The 18,239-nt window shown below is 43.5% G+C and overlaps 2 protein-coding genes across 2 annotated transcripts; both read left to right on the top strand.

The window, feature by feature from the left end:
- The first annotated feature begins 11,563 nt into the window (after positions 1–11,563).
- On the top strand, positions 11,564–12,509 carry LOC101593360 (olfactory receptor 56A4-like). The gene is given in 2 exon segments (XM_012950918.2): positions 11,564–12,478; positions 12,480–12,509. Coding segments are annotated over 2 exon segments (945 nt in total).
- Positions 12,510–17,219: 4,710 nt separating this feature from the next.
- LOC101593657 (60S ribosomal protein L26-like) lies at positions 17,220–17,707 on the top strand. The gene has a single exon (XM_004650946.2). It carries the CDS (start codon positions 17,243–17,245, stop codon positions 17,705–17,707), a length of 465 nt encoding a protein of 154 aa, XP_004651003.2. The 5' UTR covers positions 17,220–17,242.
- The last annotated feature ends 532 nt before the right edge of the window (positions 17,708–18,239 follow it).

The following is an 18,239-nucleotide window of genomic DNA, read 5'->3' as shown; positions in this document are numbered from 1 at the left end:
TCCTACCAAACCAGAGATCCAGAGACTCAGAGGCTCCCAAGACCTTGTCACTGAAATAGACCTAAAATGAACCCAACACAGCTCAGGGAAATTCGAGGAAGAGGGGCCAGAAAGATTGTTAGAGCCATAAGTTGGCTCATTATGCACAGAGACATTACCTCTCCCCATAACTGATGGCTGCCTCCACAATGCAACACCCACAGGCCTCATGGGGAGATGACAGGGAGAAGGCTAATGATGTCACTGTTGTGGCTGTGTACACGCTATATACATAGCAAAAAAAAATTCCAAAATCTCTATGAGCACATCCACACCCTCCGGGAGCCCTTCCCGTCCTCTGCTCCTCCAGGGGGCAGGTGCTTCCAGAGGGACGTCGGGAACTTCTTTGTGCAGCACATGGGCTTGGCATGGCATGGGGTGTCTGCACCTGCTGCACAGCACTTCCGCTCAGAACACCACGTGCCCCTCCTTCCCCATCTGCTCCTGTCCTTTGGCCCTGCAGAGGGGATGTGAACTTCCAGCCTTTCCTCCTCGGCCTCACGACGCCCGAACCAGACTCCAGGGACAGGCCTGCAGTTGGACCTGTGAAGCTCTCCCTAATTTCAAAGAATCTATTATAAGGTTAATGAGATGTCCAAAGATTACATAATCTAAGAAAGTTCAGGGCTGGAGAGGTGGGTTAGCGGTTAAGCGCTTGCCTGTGAAGCCTAAGGACCCCGGTTTGAGGCTCAATTCCCCAGGACCCACGTTAGCCAGATGCACGAGGGGGTGCACGCATCTGGAGTTCGTTTGCACTGGCTGGAAGCCCTGGCACACCCATTCTCTCTCTCCCTCTCTGCTGTCTGTCTGTCTGTCTGTCTCTCTCTCTCTGTCACTTTCAAATAAATAAATAAATAAAATGAACAACAAAGAAAAATTAAAAAGAAAGAAAGTTCATAACTACTTTATGCAGTCAAAGCTATCCAAAATATTACTGTAGCAAAACTATTAGTATCTAAAAATTAACATCATTTTCAATGTGCAAGATCTTTAAGGATACTATTTTAAAGTTATGTTTAATATATTTAAATGACAATCTGATTATATGTTAGAGACAAATCATGTACTTGAAAGGACACATTAACATTTTAAAGATGTTGGTTTTCCCCCAGTCAACTGATAACCTCATTATGATTTAAAGAGATATGGGCAAGCCTTCCAGGGGAACGGTTAACCATGGTAAACAAAGAAACACTGCATAAAAGCTTGGGAAATGATCAAGAGTTTGCAACAGAGCCCTGTAGATGACTGAAGCTGATATTAGATAAAGCCACTCACCAAAAATTGCATATATATATATATATGTATATGTATATATATATATATAATCTTTTTTATTATTCAATTTTTATTTATTCATTTGAGAGAGACAGAGAGAGAGAGAGAGAGAGAGAGAGAGAGAGAATGGGCACACCAGGGCCTCCAGCCACTGCAAACGAACTCCAGACACATGCACCCCCTTGTGCATCTGGCTAACGTGGGTCCTGGAGAATCGAGCCTCGAACCGGGGTCCTTAGGCTTCACAGGCAAGAGCTTAACTGCTAAGCCATTTCTTCAGCCCTAATATATAATCTTAATATATCTAGGTATGCATGAAATAACATTGCTTACACTACTTCTTTCTAATGGCCAGGAATTTTTTTCTGGATTTAAAATGGTATGTAATAGCACATAATTTGAATTTTACAAACAATAAATATGTTATTGAACAATCAGAGGAAAATATTAAAAACTGCTACAGACTGGGTTATATTGTACACAGGAAGAACTAGAAAGATGAGGATTAGATGAAAGAGGTTTACTGGAGTTTGTAAGTAAGCGGTCCATGAATCTGTGTGCACCTTTGAAGGTGACTGGTTAGACAATCATGAAAAACAGTGAGAATGGAGGGGCAGGAATTACAGAGGCACCCTTTCACTTCTCCCTGGCTGTGGTGTCCCTTTTGACCGCTCACTTTGGGCTGTCATTCTGTTCCAGAGTTACCTCTTCAGAACCCCACCGTGTCCCAGATGCAAACCTCCCAGCAGAAGTGAACATGGCTGTGTGAGGAAGTTCTCAGCAGAAGTACCTCTCTCTGCTCACTCTCCTCACCGTGTCTGCTACCCATGGGGGCGGGGTTGACAGTCAGCATGGCTGCCATCCTGACAGCAATCACAAACACCTTTACCAAGGACACTGGGAGACAAATTTCTGCTTATTTTCTAGCTCGAAATACCTTCTAGACAACATTGTCTACAGATAAGACAGTAAAAACCAAATAGCTTGCTCATTATCTAATTGAATGGTCTAAAATAATCAGTGGAGACTACTACAGAATAAACACTGAAAAATTTCAAATTATTTTTTTCTTGGCTTGAAGTCTCAACCTCTCCAAAACTCTTGTCAGATTTGCCTTAGATTAAACAATTATTCTATATGCAGCTTTTCCTATAATTATTAAGTACTACATCTATGTGTACTTTAAAAATTTTTTATTGACAATTTTTACACATGAATTTTGATCATAAACCCTTCCATTGCCCTCTCTTCTGTTGTCTCTCCTTCCCATCTTCCTTCCACTTAACCCTTCTTGCTTGTTCCTAACTAGTCCCTCTTCTACTTCAAGATCTTTGTTGTGTGTGTGTGTGAGTGTGTGTGTGGGGGGGGGGAGAGAGAGAGAGAGGGAGAGAGAGAGAGAGAGATGTCCTACTGAGTTTGATAAATGTTGCTTGCATGCGCATGAGTGAGGTTATTTATCAGAGCTTATGCAACTTAACCAGTGATTACACCATGGAAGAAAATGTCTCCTGCTTCCCCAGCAACCATTAATTGCCAATGACTTCTCGGGGAAAGATGGGGGCCTCTTGCCTTCTTCCATCATCCATGACAAAATATTAATAGGTTCAGTATCATGCAGATCTTTTTTATGAACCTATTTTTATTAAAATACCACGTTTAAACTACCACAAAGAAGACATTAGTTTTTTCATATAAAATTTATCATCATAAATTTCAAACATAAATTCAGTACCATTGAGAACTTTGTTTGAAATCGTGACAATAAATGGGCCAATCTGTGCCACATTGTATGAGAAATGAAAGTTTATCTAAGTCTCTTTTACTGCACTTCCATCTATTCTTATGTTTCTGCCTCATGCACCATGTCCCTGGGTTCTAGGCAACTTTCCAGCTCAGTTTCAAACCATCCCCTCCCGCTCATTCCAAGTCCCTATGTGTAGGAGCTCTGTAAACAGGTGCCCATCCTCCAAGTAGGTTCCTCATGCCCCAACTCTCTGCCTCCCAAACCATCTGGAGCTAAGAAGGAGATTAAAGAGCATTCACAACCTTAACATTTTATTCATTAAAGGTGCATCTTGATTATTGCCACAGCAGTCACATTTGAGAGCTCAAGACCCAAGGAAGGGGGTGCAAGAGCTATAGGAATAGTGACCAGGAGGGCAAGGTAGGGAGGATTCCTGGACCTCCACTGAGCAAGAAGTCAAGGATGTGATGGGAGGTGTGGTGACTGAATGCGTTAGCTCCTGGAATCCTGAGCTCCCTGAGGACAGCTCCTTGGTCCTGTCTTCCTGCTGCCCCTGGGTAGGAGGTGCGGCTTCTTAGCTTGGTTGGGAGGCCGGCTAAGTAGAGGACTGGCTTCCTCTTACCTGGCCAGGGAAAGCAGAGGTTTACAAATCCTATAGTGGATAGGGTTGTAAAATGAGGACCAGGTTTTCTGGGTTTAGTTTGTCTCAGGACACTGGGCGCATAGGCTCAGAGAAAGCTCTGGGACAGAAGCTGGTCGATACCCTACTCCCATTTGTTTCAGAAATTGGGAGACAGAACTTTCTTAGAAAATTCTGTTAGAAAGTCCTTGCATATGAATTTAAGATGTTCCTCTGTGATTTTTCTGACAGCATAAGTTTTGTTCCTTTCCCCAATATAGCCATTCTTACACTTCGGAGGAAACAGTGATCATCTGTGTTTTCTCAAGGACACACAGCTGTAGTTTGTGAAAATGACTCCTCAGCTGGGCAAGGTGGGGCAAGCCTTTAATCCCACCATCTGGGAGGCTGAGTCAGGAGAATCAAGAGTTCAAGGTTAGGGCTGGAGAGATGGCTTAACGGTTAAGGCACTTTCCTACAAAGCCAAAGGATCCAGGTTTGATTCTCCAGGACCCATGTAAGCCAGATGCACAAGGTGGCGAATGTGTCTGGAATTTGCTTGCAGTGGCTGGAGGTCCTGGTGTGTACATTCTCTCTCTCCAATAAGTAAATAAAAATAAAATATTTTTTTAGGGCTGGAGAGATGGCTTAGCAGTTAAGCGCTTGCCTGTGAAGCCTAAGGACCCCGGTTCGAGGCTCGGTTCCCCAGGTCCCACGTTAGCCAGATGCACAAGGGGGCGCACGCGTCTGGAGTTCATTTGCAGAGGCTGGAAGCCCTGGCGTGCCCATCCTCTCTCTCTCCCTCTACCTGTCTTTCTCTCTGTGTCTGTCACTCTCAAATAAATAAATTAATTAATTTAAAAAAATATTAAAAAAAATAAAAATAAAAAAAATATTTTTTTAAAAAACAAGAGTTCAAGGTCATCCAGGGTCATGTAGTAAACCATGGCTACAGGAACAAAAACTGTAACCAGCCAACAAGACGCTAACCCCACCTCCTCCTATTCTGCGCCAGGAACGCAGGGTTTTGAGAAAGTAGACCTGATACGGCTGGACACTGGTGTCCACAGAAGCATGGCCTTCCAGGAAGGCTCAGTGGCCGGGAAGGGAAACAAAGCCGGTCCCCACCAACCCCAGCCCCGGGAATTAAACTTGAGGTTAAAAGGAGTTTATGGTGGTTGATTTTTATGTAACCCTATTCCATATCTCACACATCTGAGAAAGCTTGTGTTTAGTCATCTCCACACCCCAAGTGCTTCAGGCTGTAGTCTGACATATGAAGGTCACCAAAAGAACCATGACCCCAGAGCCTGGGACATCAAAGATAACTAACTCTGGCTTTATTGCCACAAAGCGCGTTCTTCATCATGGGCAGGTCAACAGCGCCGCCTTGTGGTTATCAAGAGGCTTAACCGTACTGGAGTGAACTCCAGGTCTCAACCTTGGTTTATTGTTTGAACGAGGAAAACTTCTGCATTTAGAGGACTTTTCATAACCGCACAACCCGTGGGGAATACCAGCAGCCACACGGAGGAGGGCGCCCTGCGGAATAGGAGCAAGGAGGAGGGAAAAAAGACCCACACATGATGTATCCATACAAAATATGCTCTTAATAATAAAAAAAAAATCAAAGTTATGTATGTCAAAATGTCAAAAAAAATTCTAACCTTTAGGGATTGGTGTAGCAGGTGGCGTCACGAAGATATTGTACTTTTGGCTCATTGGGCACGTAGGATTTTAGTGTTTAATTTAGTAAATAAAAAGCATAAAAACCCCTGTGCTGGGCTCGGGAGATAGTTTAGTCGGCAAAGAGCTTGCCTCATAAGCACGGGTTCAATTCCCAGAGCCCATTTAAAACTATCTGCATGGCGGCGCGTGCTTGTAATCTGGGGAGGAGGAGACCGATCCCTAGAGCTCACTGGCCATGGGACAGTGAGAGACCCTGTCTCACAGGTGATTCGGGGCATTACTGAGGACTGACACCTGAGGTCGTCCTTTGTTCTCTACATGCATGGGCATGAGCACCAGTGTGCACACACACATCTGTGCACATACAAACACATACACTCACAGACGCAAAGAAAAAGGGAAACACATACCCTACTGTTCTTTTCCCCAGAGGCATTTAAAATCAATATCGCATCAGTCATATACGCCAGCTATTCATCAGGCCAGTGTGTTTTGCTGGCATTTAATACTTAATCAGCACATGCCCAATTAGTAATAACTTTATTAGTTATTCATTTAGTTATTGAGGTAGAGTCTTACTATGTAGCCTGGGACTCACTGTTTAGCTCATGCTTCCCTCAAATTCTAAAAATCCTCCAGTCTCAGCCTTCCAAGGTCTGGGATTACAGACATGTACCACCACATCTGGCTAATAATATTTATTAAGTTCTTCATTTCTCAATCAAGAGTTATTGATTTTTTTAAAAATGTGGTTAGCATTCCAATAGTTACTTACAAGAAAACTACTTTCAGAGTGATTATGACTAAACTAACTCACAAATTATAATTCTAATCTTTTTCAAATAAGGAAGCTGAGCAAAAAAAAAAAAAATTACAAATTCGAAATAACAGGGCACACATTCCTGAATGTGAAATCAGTCATGCTTGGCTCTTAATTTCACCTTTCCTGCTACCTTGCCTGGTTATTGAGTTCTACTTTTAGCCTTTGGGTCAATTTGCAGTTTTCATGTTTCAGGTTGTAGATGAAAAAGAGCGACATTGAATGAGTTAGTGCAGGTAAAATTGCCTGTAGCTTCTCCATCTTTGTGTTTGGCACATGAACAAAGACATGAATGATCTTTTAGGAGGACCGAACTGAAAGCCTTCTTCTATAGTTGTCTCTTTTCTTGGCCAGATTCCTCACCTGGCAGCTGGGTCACGGATATTTGTGTGCATTCCTCTCTCACACGCAGTATACTTAGCCACTTTCCCAAGGACATCATTCACATGTGAATCTGAACGGTCCAAGGTCCCCAGACATGTGGCCCTCCCTATCGGGTCCCAGTGTGATTTCTGTTGGGCTGGGAGACATTATTCCTCCTCCACATATTTAATGGTGGAGAGGAAACTGGGTAGCAGCGTGAGGATTCCAAAGTCAAGAAGAGATTCCTTTAGATAGAAAGGCGTCCTCGGTGTTGCCCCAGTCCTCCAGCAGCAGGGGCTGCAGCGTTAGTAAGAGCTGAGTCAGGGCAAGTTGTCTGAAGACACTAGCTGCGTTTGGTAGGATTAGCACTCTGTACCATGCATCGCCTGTCATTTGCTTTTATGTCTCAACCTTTGCTCCCATGCCATTTTGCCTTTGAAGGGCTGCACTTTTTCCTGTTCTCCCACCACAGGCATTGAAAGCCATGAGTTCTTTTGGGAGGACACTACATGTGAGCACACTTCCTTTTAGTAAACTATTAGAATCGGTCATTTTTCTGCCCACGTGTGTATGAAATATGTTGTGTGGTGTAGTGGTATATGTGTGCACGTGTGTGCATGTGTGTGCAGCCTGTGCCCACATGTGTGGAGGCCAGAGGAGAATGTTGCGTGTTTCTTTGGTGGCGACCAGATTTATTGACTTAGTGACACAAAATGGCCCACACTTGTAATCTGAGAACTCAGGAGACTGAGGCAGGAGGATTGCTGTGAGCTTTGGATACGGAGTAAGACTTGTCTCAAGCAAATAAACAAATAAATAAAAGATTTATTGCCTTAGAAAGTTGCAAATTTATAAAATCTCCATGTTACACTCAGATCTCTGAAACATGCTCAGCCTTCCTTACTGAAACATTGGGCCCTTTGGCTAATATCTCCCCACTTCTCCCACTCTTCCCCCCTTGGTAGCCAGTCTTATTCTCCATTTCTGTGCATTGGACTGTTTTATATTCCATACATGAAGTGGGCATGGCAGTAGGTTTGTGTGTGTGTGTGTGTGTGTGTGTGTGTGTGTGTGTGTGTGTGTGTTTCCAGCTTATTTCACCTGCAATAATGTCATTTCCTTTATTGGTGTCTGCCACCTTTAATCTTCTCCCATTGTAGAAACCTATATATAATCTTTTATAATTTATTCTCCTGGGAAATGGGGCTAAAGCCCAGGCTTCCAGCTGCCTAATAAAAGCACTAACTCGTGTGGCCAGTGGGGAGGAGCGTGGAACATCTGACACTGCTGCAGTCAACAGCCAGAAACAGCAGCCGAACATCCCTCTGAAGCTGCTGAGTCTCAAGCTGTGGCTGGGAGAGCTATGAGCAAAGAGACCTTGAGAAGGGAGCAGGAATCCAGAGGCTGGTGCAGAAAGGAAAACGAACTCCTTCAATAGGCCTGGCTGCAGTAGAAGCTCACTATGACAAGGTACTTAGATCCTGGACAGTCACCTAAGACTGACCTTCCTCAGAGCAAAGACGACTCCATCATCAGTGGCTGGTAGATCTGAAACCTGTGCAGGCTCAAACCTTTATCCAAGTCGTAGATTGGGAATCAAGGCTATTGAATCTTTCCTTTCCGCTCAAGTCTAAATGCACCTGCAAGTCAAGGTGACCGCTGCTATGTCTAGTCAGTCATTGTGGGCCTGGGATGTGTGCTGTCAATTTGACTTGGCTTAGTGCTTGTCTATCTTTCCAGCTTGTCAATAACCGTGGTCTGAGGCCATGCTTCTTGTCACCGATGGGGGATCATTTCATCCACCCATTGTGGGTGTTGGTCTGGAGCATGAAGTGATGAGATGGAGTACAGGAGCCCCAAGTAAGGCCCCAGATGGCCAGCGCTTCCCACCTCTCAGAAGTCCTCCGTTTCACTAAAGAGGACAGAGCGGGGAGCATAGATAAACAGATGGTAGATAGATAGATATGGACAGACCGACAGACAGAGGCATGCCTTGAATCAATTTCAACGGGACTACAAGACAAAGCTGAAAGCACATTACTACTTAGATGACTCTGTAGGTACAATAGGAAGTTTAAAAGGTTGGACACATTCCTGACTGCATCTCTCCCCGCCTCCCAGCCTTTCCTGTTCTACTTCGTCTGGCAGTCTCTCTCATCCCAAGTATGTCCTTTCTTCCCCACGTCCCCAAGGTACTTAGGTACTTGATTGATCTTCCTCAGAGCTAAGCTCCAGTCATCTGTGCATGGCTTCTCCTTATCACTGCCTTTCATTTAAATTATTCAGGATTTTCTAAAAAAAAAAAAAAGTCTCTCTTCTTTCTGTGATTCTCAAATCTGTCTGGTTTGTTCTGAAAGTTGGTGTCCTTGAAAAACTCTTGTGCAGAAATTCTAACTTCTGAGTTGATGGTATTTCGAGGTGGAACCTTGAAAGGTAAGTAGATCATGAAGGTCCAAGGTTGGGATTATTTTCCTTATAATGGAAACCATAGAGAGGTAGGTGTCACCTCCTACCATGTCTGGACTCTGAGAAGTTTTCATCTGTCCCTTGCCAGACATTAAATATCCTGCTCCTTAATCTTGGAGTTAACATATCCAGAATTTCAAGAAGTGGATGTTTGTGGCTTATCAGCCACCCACTGCATATTATTCTGGTACAATCTCCTGAATGGACTAGAGTACCACCAATAACACATCCCTTCCCTTTTCAAATCTTTGGTTCACCTGCAGTGTACATGGTGTGACCTTCATGTGGAATTTTCGGAATCTTCCAAGCCTGCCAGTACTTACTGTCAATATTGTCGGCTGAGTCTGCTCTCTACCTCCTTCCCCGGCAGAACTTAACATCTACCAGTTCCCAACACTTCATCATTAATCAGTACTCAACATCCACCTAGAGAGGTCTTTCTGCTCTTCTGCCTCAGAGGATAGGCCTGTTTCCCGATTTTGGTATCCTTCTCTGATATTCCCAACTTGCTGCATCTCCTGACCATATGCAACCCCAGGAGATGATAGCCCTATCCCGTTCTCACAATAAGGTCAATCCTCTCATCCTCTCTAGAACGGTATTCCATCAAATATTTCCCTTGTCTCCTAAGCCATTGTTAATACCATTTGAAAATTTCCTGCTTAAGTTTTAAAGCATTGTTAAGTTTTCTCTCCATTATTTTGTATGCTAACTATTGGTTTATCTGATCTTTCTCTTCAAAGAACAGGATGCAAATTTTCATTTGCAGACTTGAATTTTCTTCTCACCTCTAGGCACATTATATTTTGAGTGATTGTTATAAATCTCTACTTTCATATTTCGTGAACCTATCAGACATAAAACTCAAAATATAAATTTATTTCCTTGTCTTCAAAACATATTCTTTCCCCATCTCTAACATTTCAGTAAAATTTTCATTCTTTTGTCATTCCAGGAACTAAAGAGTAGAGAGTCGTGTGTGACACTGTGACAATATTGAAGACCCAGTTTTCTCTTTCTCAGTGTGCTCCGTGTTACCTTGATCAATAACAAGCGGTGAGTATGTTCTTCAGTAATGGCCAAATAATGAACACTTAAAAGCCTTTCTTTGCTCATCTACACTTACAATTCTGAAACCATTTGTCTACGACCAGTCTGCAATAAAGAAATGCCACTTGGAATAGAGAAGGAGCCATTACTGAAGGGGCAGGCAGAGGCTGGGTCAGTTTCTGAGATCCAGGAGGCACCTGGTGAGGACATATTCAGAGGCTAGCGCAGGGAGTGGCCTCCGGACAGGCCCAGAGCACTCTAGTCCCTCTGTCGTTCACAGAGGACCGTCTGGGGCTGAGCTTCCCCAGAGAAAGGGAAGAAAGGCTCCATAGCTCACCTTTCAAAGCCTGATAAGAGCGGGTCATTTCTGGGTAGCAGTCCTGGGACAGAGTAGCTTATAGTCTGTCTGGAGCAATACATGTCACGAAAGGCCACAGAGCTCCAGAGTCAGGGTGTGAAGGAGACCCAGGCTCAGATTGGTGACATTCCAGAAGCCCCCTGGCCTCTCTCAGCTTTCTCCCCAAGCTGAGCCAAGTATGTCTCCCTGTTACGTTTCCAAGTGCGTTCCTCTTTTGAGTGACCCTCAGAGATCCTAGTTTGTATTTGGAAAATTTCTCAGCTTCCCCCCAGAGTACTGCGCAGTCCTGTCCGAACTGAACAAAAGCCTGTAAGGCCTTCACAAAGAGAAACAACAGTGGATATTTAAGTAAAGGAGGGACGCTGTGTTCTTAAAGTGACCTCTGTGAGGGGCAAGTCTGCTTCCCTCAAATGCAGTATTTCCTGAAGAAGGAAAATAAAGAACCTTGTCCAGCTCTGCGGAGTCTTTGGGCTCAGCCAAAGTTGCTGTTTCTTCAAAACCCAGAAGGAAGAAAGGAAGGGAGGGAGGGAGGGAGGGAGGGAGGGAGGGAGGGAGGGAGAGAGGAAGGGCTTAGTTGAGTCATTGTGCAGCCGCTGACAGGAGAGATTGAGTCAGACTCCAGGGCTCACCACTTAGGGGTAATTATGATCATACTGTTGTGCTGTTCCTTCACGTTTCTGTTAAATTCATACAACCATACCATCCACTCCAGTATGTTGTTATTTATTTATTTGCAAGAAGAAAAGAAACAAACAGAGGGGGAATGGTGCCAGTCCCTCGAGCCACTGCAAACTCCAGATGCGTGTACCACTTTGTGCATCTGGCTTTACATGGGCACTGGGAAATCTTTAGGCTTTGAAGGCAAGTGCCTTCACCATTGGACCATCTCCAGCCCCTCCAGTGTGTTTTTAAAGATCAAATGAGATGACAACTATACAGCATTTCATGCAGTGTGGGCCTGGAAGTGCTCTGATAGTGGCAATGATATGGATAGTAATTTACAATTCTCCCGGACAGGTTCAAGCCTGAAGAGAACTCAAGTACTCCTTTATCTAGAACATGTCCTTTCTACGATTATTTACTTCAGTCTTCCACTGTGAAGTACTCTGGACTGCCAGCTTGACTGAGCTTCATTCCATGGCATTCTTTAGCCGTAACTCCACTGCTCTGGTCTCTGAATTCTTCCTCATCTGTTGCCCTAACTACCAGAGTTGGCAGCACTGGCTGTCCCTGCCCCTCAGCTTCCTCTTCCTCCTGGCCGTGGGAGCCAACATCACCCTCCTCGTCACCGTCCGGCTGGAGGCCTCTCTGCACGAGCCCATGTACTACCTGCTCAGCCTCCTCTCCCTGCTGGACGTCGTCCTCTGCCTCACCATCACCCCCAAGGTCCTGGCCATCTTCTGCTTTGACCACAGGGCCATCAGCTTCCCGGCCTGCTTCCTCCAGATGCTCATCATGAACTGTTTCCTGACCATGGAGTCCTGCACCTTCATGGTCATGGCCTACGGCTGCCATGTGGCCATCTGCAAACCTTTGCGGTACCCCTTCATCCTAACTGACCAGTTTGTGGCTCAGGCTGCCTTGTTTGTTATAGGCCGAAATGCCCTTTTCAGTCTCCCTGTTCCCATTCTTTCTGCCAGGCTGAGGGACTGTGCAGGGAGCATCATCAAGAACTGCATCTGCACTAACCTGTCTGTGTCCAAACTGTCTTGTGATGACATCACCTTCAATAAACTCTACCAGTTCGTAGCAGGTTGGACACTGCTGGACTCTGACTGTACCCTTATCATTCTCTCCTACTTCTTCATCTTGAAAGTTGTGCTAAGGATCGAGGTGGAGGGAGCTGTGGCCAAGGCCCTGAGCACGTGTGGTTCCCACTTCATCCTCACCCTCTTCTTCAGCACGGTCCTCCTGGTGCTGGTCATCACTAACATGGCCAGAGAGAGGATTCCCCCGGATGTCCCCATCCTGCTCAACATCCTGCACCACCTCATTCCCCCAGCTCTGAACCCCATTGTTTATGGGGTGAGAACCAAGGAGCTCAAGCAGATTTGGAATCCGGAACCTGCTGAAGAGGTTCTAAGAGGTACCTGTCCACTTTTGGATTTGTTAGTAAGTAACAGGGAAATTGAGAATACTTTTGATGTTGGAAAGAAATTAAAATTTTTTTTTTTTTTTTTAAATTTTATTTATTTATTTGAGAGAGACAGACACAGAGAGAAAGACAGATAGAGGGAGAGAGAGAGAGAATGGGCGCGCCAGGGCTTCCAGCCTCTGCAAACGAACTCCAGATGCATGCGCCCCTTTGTGCATCTGGCTAACGTGGGACCTGGGGAACTGAGCCTCGAACCGGGGTCCTTAGGCTTCACAGGCAAGCGCTTAACCGCTACGCCATCTCTCCAGCCCAGAAATTAAAATTTTAAGTCCTGGAAAGTGTTCAGATTCTGCTTTTTACCAGCCTTTCAGGCAACAATGACAATACTGATTTTCTGAATCACTTTCCCTCTTCTTAAAAAAAGGAAATCCTCTTTCCTAAGATCTGGGGATATTTTGTAATTTTTTCCCCAATTATTTATGCCTTCACCAGAGGTGAATTAGGGTAGAGTGTTTGAGCTCTAAAGTAACAAACTTTTCCTGATGCCCTTGAAAAGACCTGTGTCCTGATTTTCAAAGGACACAGTTTCCTATCTGATTCAATGCTGCTTTTGTGCTTGAAGGGATTGATTGTCTGAACAGAAATCCAGATGTCAATCCTAGAACATAGCTCTTGGGGGGGGAATGCATTGTCCTGAGCACCCATCTCTTCTGTTTAGTCAGAATCTCCTTTCCTTGGCTCCCCACACCTTTCTAGACCCAGTTCAGATGTGTGGTCTGTTCCACTTCTCAGGGTACATTTCCTATTCCTTCCTTCTTCCCTTCCTCTCTTCTCTCCCTTCCTTCATCCTTCCCTGTCTTCCTTCCAGCTTTATCTCAAACTGTTTTATCTGCCACGGTAGCCAAGGTACTAGCACTGTTTTTCTATTTCTATTTGACATTTTACACATCAATCTGGTTTTACTAATCATTTGCCAAATCCTGTCTTTTATCCCAGGTTTAGTTCAGGAGCTACCTCGTGTGGGAAGCATTCCTTTCTTGGTTTTCTCAACTCTTTTATGGCTTTCATATCTTAAGTAGTTGTCTGTCATTCTCTGACATTTCCTTAAGCTTCTTTTAGGTTGAGACAGTATTTTGTTCATTCTTTATCATTATCTTTGTTGCTCCTTATAGAGAAGTTTAAGACAGGAGTGTATTGAACATTGATTGTGGCTATAGCACAGTGGTAAAGTATTTGTCCAGGATGTACAAGGCCTTGGGTTCAATCTCCAGCCCTGAAAAATAAGCAAACAGACAAACAGACCCCCCCCAACACATAAATGAATTAACAAAATTAAATGCAAAACAAAAAGCCCATAAGACCAAAACAAACAAAGCAACAAACAAAAGTACATTGACAGATGCTAAGAACTTATTGCTGAAGATGCCACATGCTTCATGTAGGACACTGAAAGTGCGAGCTGCAACTGAGCAGGAAGCCTCTCTGCTGGCTGGTCGTCAGGGTGCTGGAGGGTGTTATGCAGGCTGGTGGTATACCAACAACTTAGCAGTGGTTCCTACGAACTACACAATCAGACATCCAGGAAAGAGGTGCAGTAGTGGAATGATTGTTGTAGGAATAAACAGCTACTTTCTGATTGAACTTGAAGCCAGTTTTATGGGCCAGAATTCATCCAGAATTCATGAAATCTAATCCAAATCTTATTGCTGGAAATGTCAGAGGCTCACCAGAAACTTTTTTCAGGACAGCTGCTACTGTGGTTGAGCTAAATGGATGTGTTCTATGCCCAGCAAACTGCTCTCTAAATGTTTATGTTTATGGCTATAGATAGCGCTGCCCTGATCTTTGGTGAAGAGATGCTTTCTTTCGCAGTTGGTGGTGACTACTGAGGTGACTCAGCTCATCAAAGTGCTGAGAAGAAGTGACTTTTAGTGCGCACACTTCCCTATTATGTTCTCTAAGACTCTTGGCACGCTGAGAATGAGGGAGCTGCTGGAGTGTGGGGAAGAGTGCTCTTGACCACTGTCTTCTTGACATGACATGACTGTCGCATTCATGTCCTCATAGCAACTGCCATTACCTGCACCCAACCTGCACAAGTTTGGGCCCAGCAGCATTCTGTTATGGATGATAGGAGAGGGCAAAAAAGAACATCAAATAAAAAGGAACTAGTTGAGAAGAAAAGGAGTTCTGTGGAAAGGAGGTAGGGGAAGGGGAAGAAGAGAAGTTAGTGGGAAGGGATTCTAGTCAAAATATATTACATATATATATATATATATATATATATATATATATATATAACTGTTGATTAAACGTAAAAAAATTAATACTACCATCTGACCTAAATTAGTAACAATTTCTTAATATCAACATTACCTGTTATCTAGTCATATTTTTAGATGTTTCATTAATTAAAAGAGAATAATTTCTTTTGTTTCAATCACAATCCAAATAAAATATGAATGTTGAGCCTGAAAAAATGTGTTGAGAAAAATGGAACATTATTAAAATGTATTAGCTCCCTTGCTTTCTTTGAAAACTGCTCACAAATGATGATCAAATCTTAGCTACAGTGTGTTTTTATCACATATAATACAAATTTATAGAACCTCCCTTCTATTCAGCTCTAAATGGAACTTTGTACAATGAATAGCAGGATTGGAGTGGTCAGAATAGTTGGAATTTAGTTATCTGATAAAATATCCAGCTGGATCATCACTTTGGTTTAACAAAATTTAGATAACTTGGTGAATCTTTGGCTTCCATACTTTGAAAAGGGTGGAGTTTAGTGATCTTATTTCTTTTTAAATATTTAGTTATTTATTTTATGAGAGAGAGAATGGGAATGTGCATATTAGGGCCTCTAGCCACTGCAAACTAACTCCATATGCATGCACCATTATGTGAATCTGGCTTACTTGGGTTATGGGAAATTGAACCTAGGTCCTTATGCTTTGCTGGCAGGAATCTTAACCACTAAGCCATCTCTCCAGCCCTAATGATCTTATTTCTTACTGCTGTCTTGAAGACTGAGTGACCATGTTTGTATATACATATTTAATTACATGCACTCTAAGTGAACTGTTGTTTTCATTATTTCCCTAAGCACACTGCTACCTTTGCTGACTTTGAATAGGAGAGGCATTCCTGGCAAAAATATCTCATTTTCCCTGGGGTGGAAGATCGTTTGTTTCTACGTCTGTATTTATAGTGTGTGTGTGTGTGTGTGTGTGTGTGTGCCACAATGCCCTTGTGGATGTCAGAGACAACTTTGAGCGTCAGTTCTCACATTCTACTTTGTTTGGTGGAGTTTCTCTTGTTTACCAGGCGAGTTGGCCTTCGAGCTTCGAGCTTCCCCTGTTTCTTACTGCAGGCACACTGGGATTCCAGATGCTAGCACTATGTGTCCAGCTTTGTGTGGTTTCTGGGCACTTGAACTCAGGTTATCAGGCTTGAGTAGCTATGCTTTACCCACTGAGCAATCTCCCCAGTCCCCCATGATCAATTTCATTATAGCTTGTTCTCTTTGTAAATCCTCTTGCGTACATGAGAATTATCATGTGGGAGCACAAGACTATGGGATATGCCACAAAATTGTCAATGGGACATATTCTATTGATATCCACGTGAGACGAGGTGTGCCAGGAAGCTTCCTTCAAGCCTCCTTTCAGAGATATCCGGGACAGACACCAGTGACATGGGAATGCACCACCACCTCACGGCTCACGTATTTGAAACTCCCACTTAACTTCCTGACAAGCTCTCTTCACAGTTCCACTGGAATAGTAGTTGAGGGTCCAGGACAGGTCACACTGGTCAAGAAACTAGAATTTGTTTCTCTCACATGCAGAAACTTTCTTAGTAAATTATCTTCTTGATTTCCAGCTTGAGTGCTTTACAACTTCTGCCCAAAGTAGGAAAAAGAATCAATACTGCTTAAATAAATAAATAAGTAAATAAATAAATAAATAAACAGACCACAAATGCTGTATCATGTATGTTTCCCAGGCAGTCTCCAGGATGTCTCACTTGTAGAAGTAGAGTTGTCTTGGCAATTTACCTAAGCATCAGCTGCCAGCAGGCACATGGTCTGCAAAACACTGCTAAAGCATCTCAGTAGGAAAGAATGTTAACATCTTCCCTTGGCAGGCCATTCTTGTCTTCTTTGCTCTTTCCTATCATAATGGCCCTTTCCTTCCATTTGCTGTTTTTCCTGGCTGAGGGTCTGGGGTGAACTATGTAAACAACAAACAAACCAGGAGGCTGCAGGATCCTTCTTGCAAGCTCTCCTCTTGTCCAGGAGGTTGGAATGGTAAAGTGTAGTAAAACAATCTCTATTCCTAGGCATTATTTATGGCTGGCTTGGCCAGAGGAAGTAAGCTGTAAACTGACGTTCCCTTCAGAAAGCAGGGAGACAAGTTCAATTTGTACCTTTCCTAGTTATGCCCCATCATCTAAAATATGACAGCTGTCCCATTATTGAAACACATACCTTGTGGACTAAGGAAGATAAAGGAATGTCGCTCAGGATCCTTTCTAACTCCCTTACTCCTATTGCTATGGGCACTACTACTGCACATGTGCAGATGAAGCCTGTATTTGCTCAGTTTCTGTGTCATACTTTTCCCTGTGTCATGCCCTTGCACCAATCATCATTAGGATACGAATGTAGCTCAGGTCTCTTCCCTTTAGCGGCCATCCCCAGAGTGGTAGCTGCCAAAATGAAGTTCAATCCCTTTGTGACTTCTGACCGAAGCAAGAACCATAAAAGGCATTTCAATGCACCTTCCCACATCCGGAGGAAGATTATGTCTTCCCCTCTTTCCAAAGAGCTGAGACAGAAGTGCAATGTTCGTTCCATGCCTATCCGAAAGGATGATGAAGTTCAGGTTGTACGAGGACTCTATAAAGATCAGCAGGTTGGCAAAGTAGTCCAGGTGTACAGGAAGAAATATGTCATCTACAATGAACGGGTACAGAGGGAAAAGGATAATGGCACAACTGTCCATGTGGGCATCCACCCCAGCAAGGTGGTGATCACCAGGCTAAAACTGGCTAAAGATCGCAAGAAGATCCTGGAACGGAAAGCCAAATCTCGCCAAGTAGGAAAGGAGAAGGGCAAATACAAGGAGGAAACACTTGAGAAGACGCAGGAGTGGAGCCGTCTTGTGTACAGCTTTCCCTGAACACTTAAGATTCAATGATCCTGGCCATCTAAAAAAAAAAAAAAAAAAAAAAAAAGAATGTAGCTCAGTAGCGGAACACTCAGTCAGCTCAAAACATTGGGCTCAAATCCCTAGCACCGCAAAGAAAGACAAGAGAGAAAGAAATAAATAGAGAAAACTATTTCACTTGCCCATTTCAATTTGCAATGAAGTCACTGCTCTGTTGGGAATAAGAGAGAAGATATATCTACAATATAGTATGGCTTATAGCTCAGCTTTACAAATATGACACTTCTTTTAATGAGAGAAATGTTATGTGTATATACTATTTATATGATAGCAAACTGAGAGGTTATCTTGTATCCATGTAGAAAAGCTACTTTTTTGGCTACAAGATGACCAATATCGCTTTCTGTGAAGTTAGTGATCTATCAATACAATGATAGGCAGAATGTAAAGTAATTTTATAACATGCATAGTCAGTTGATCCTGATATCTACATCATTTATATATTTATTTATTTAAGAGAGAAAGGGAGAGAGAGAGAGAAAGA

This window comes from Jaculus jaculus, chromosome 3 (assembly GCF_020740685.1).
Source record: "Jaculus jaculus isolate mJacJac1 chromosome 3, mJacJac1.mat.Y.cur, whole genome shotgun sequence".
Taxonomy (NCBI): Eukaryota; Metazoa; Chordata; class Mammalia; order Rodentia; family Dipodidae; genus Jaculus; species Jaculus jaculus.
Note: the sequence above shows the minus strand (reverse complement) of the source record. Positions and strands in the feature narration are given on the sequence as shown.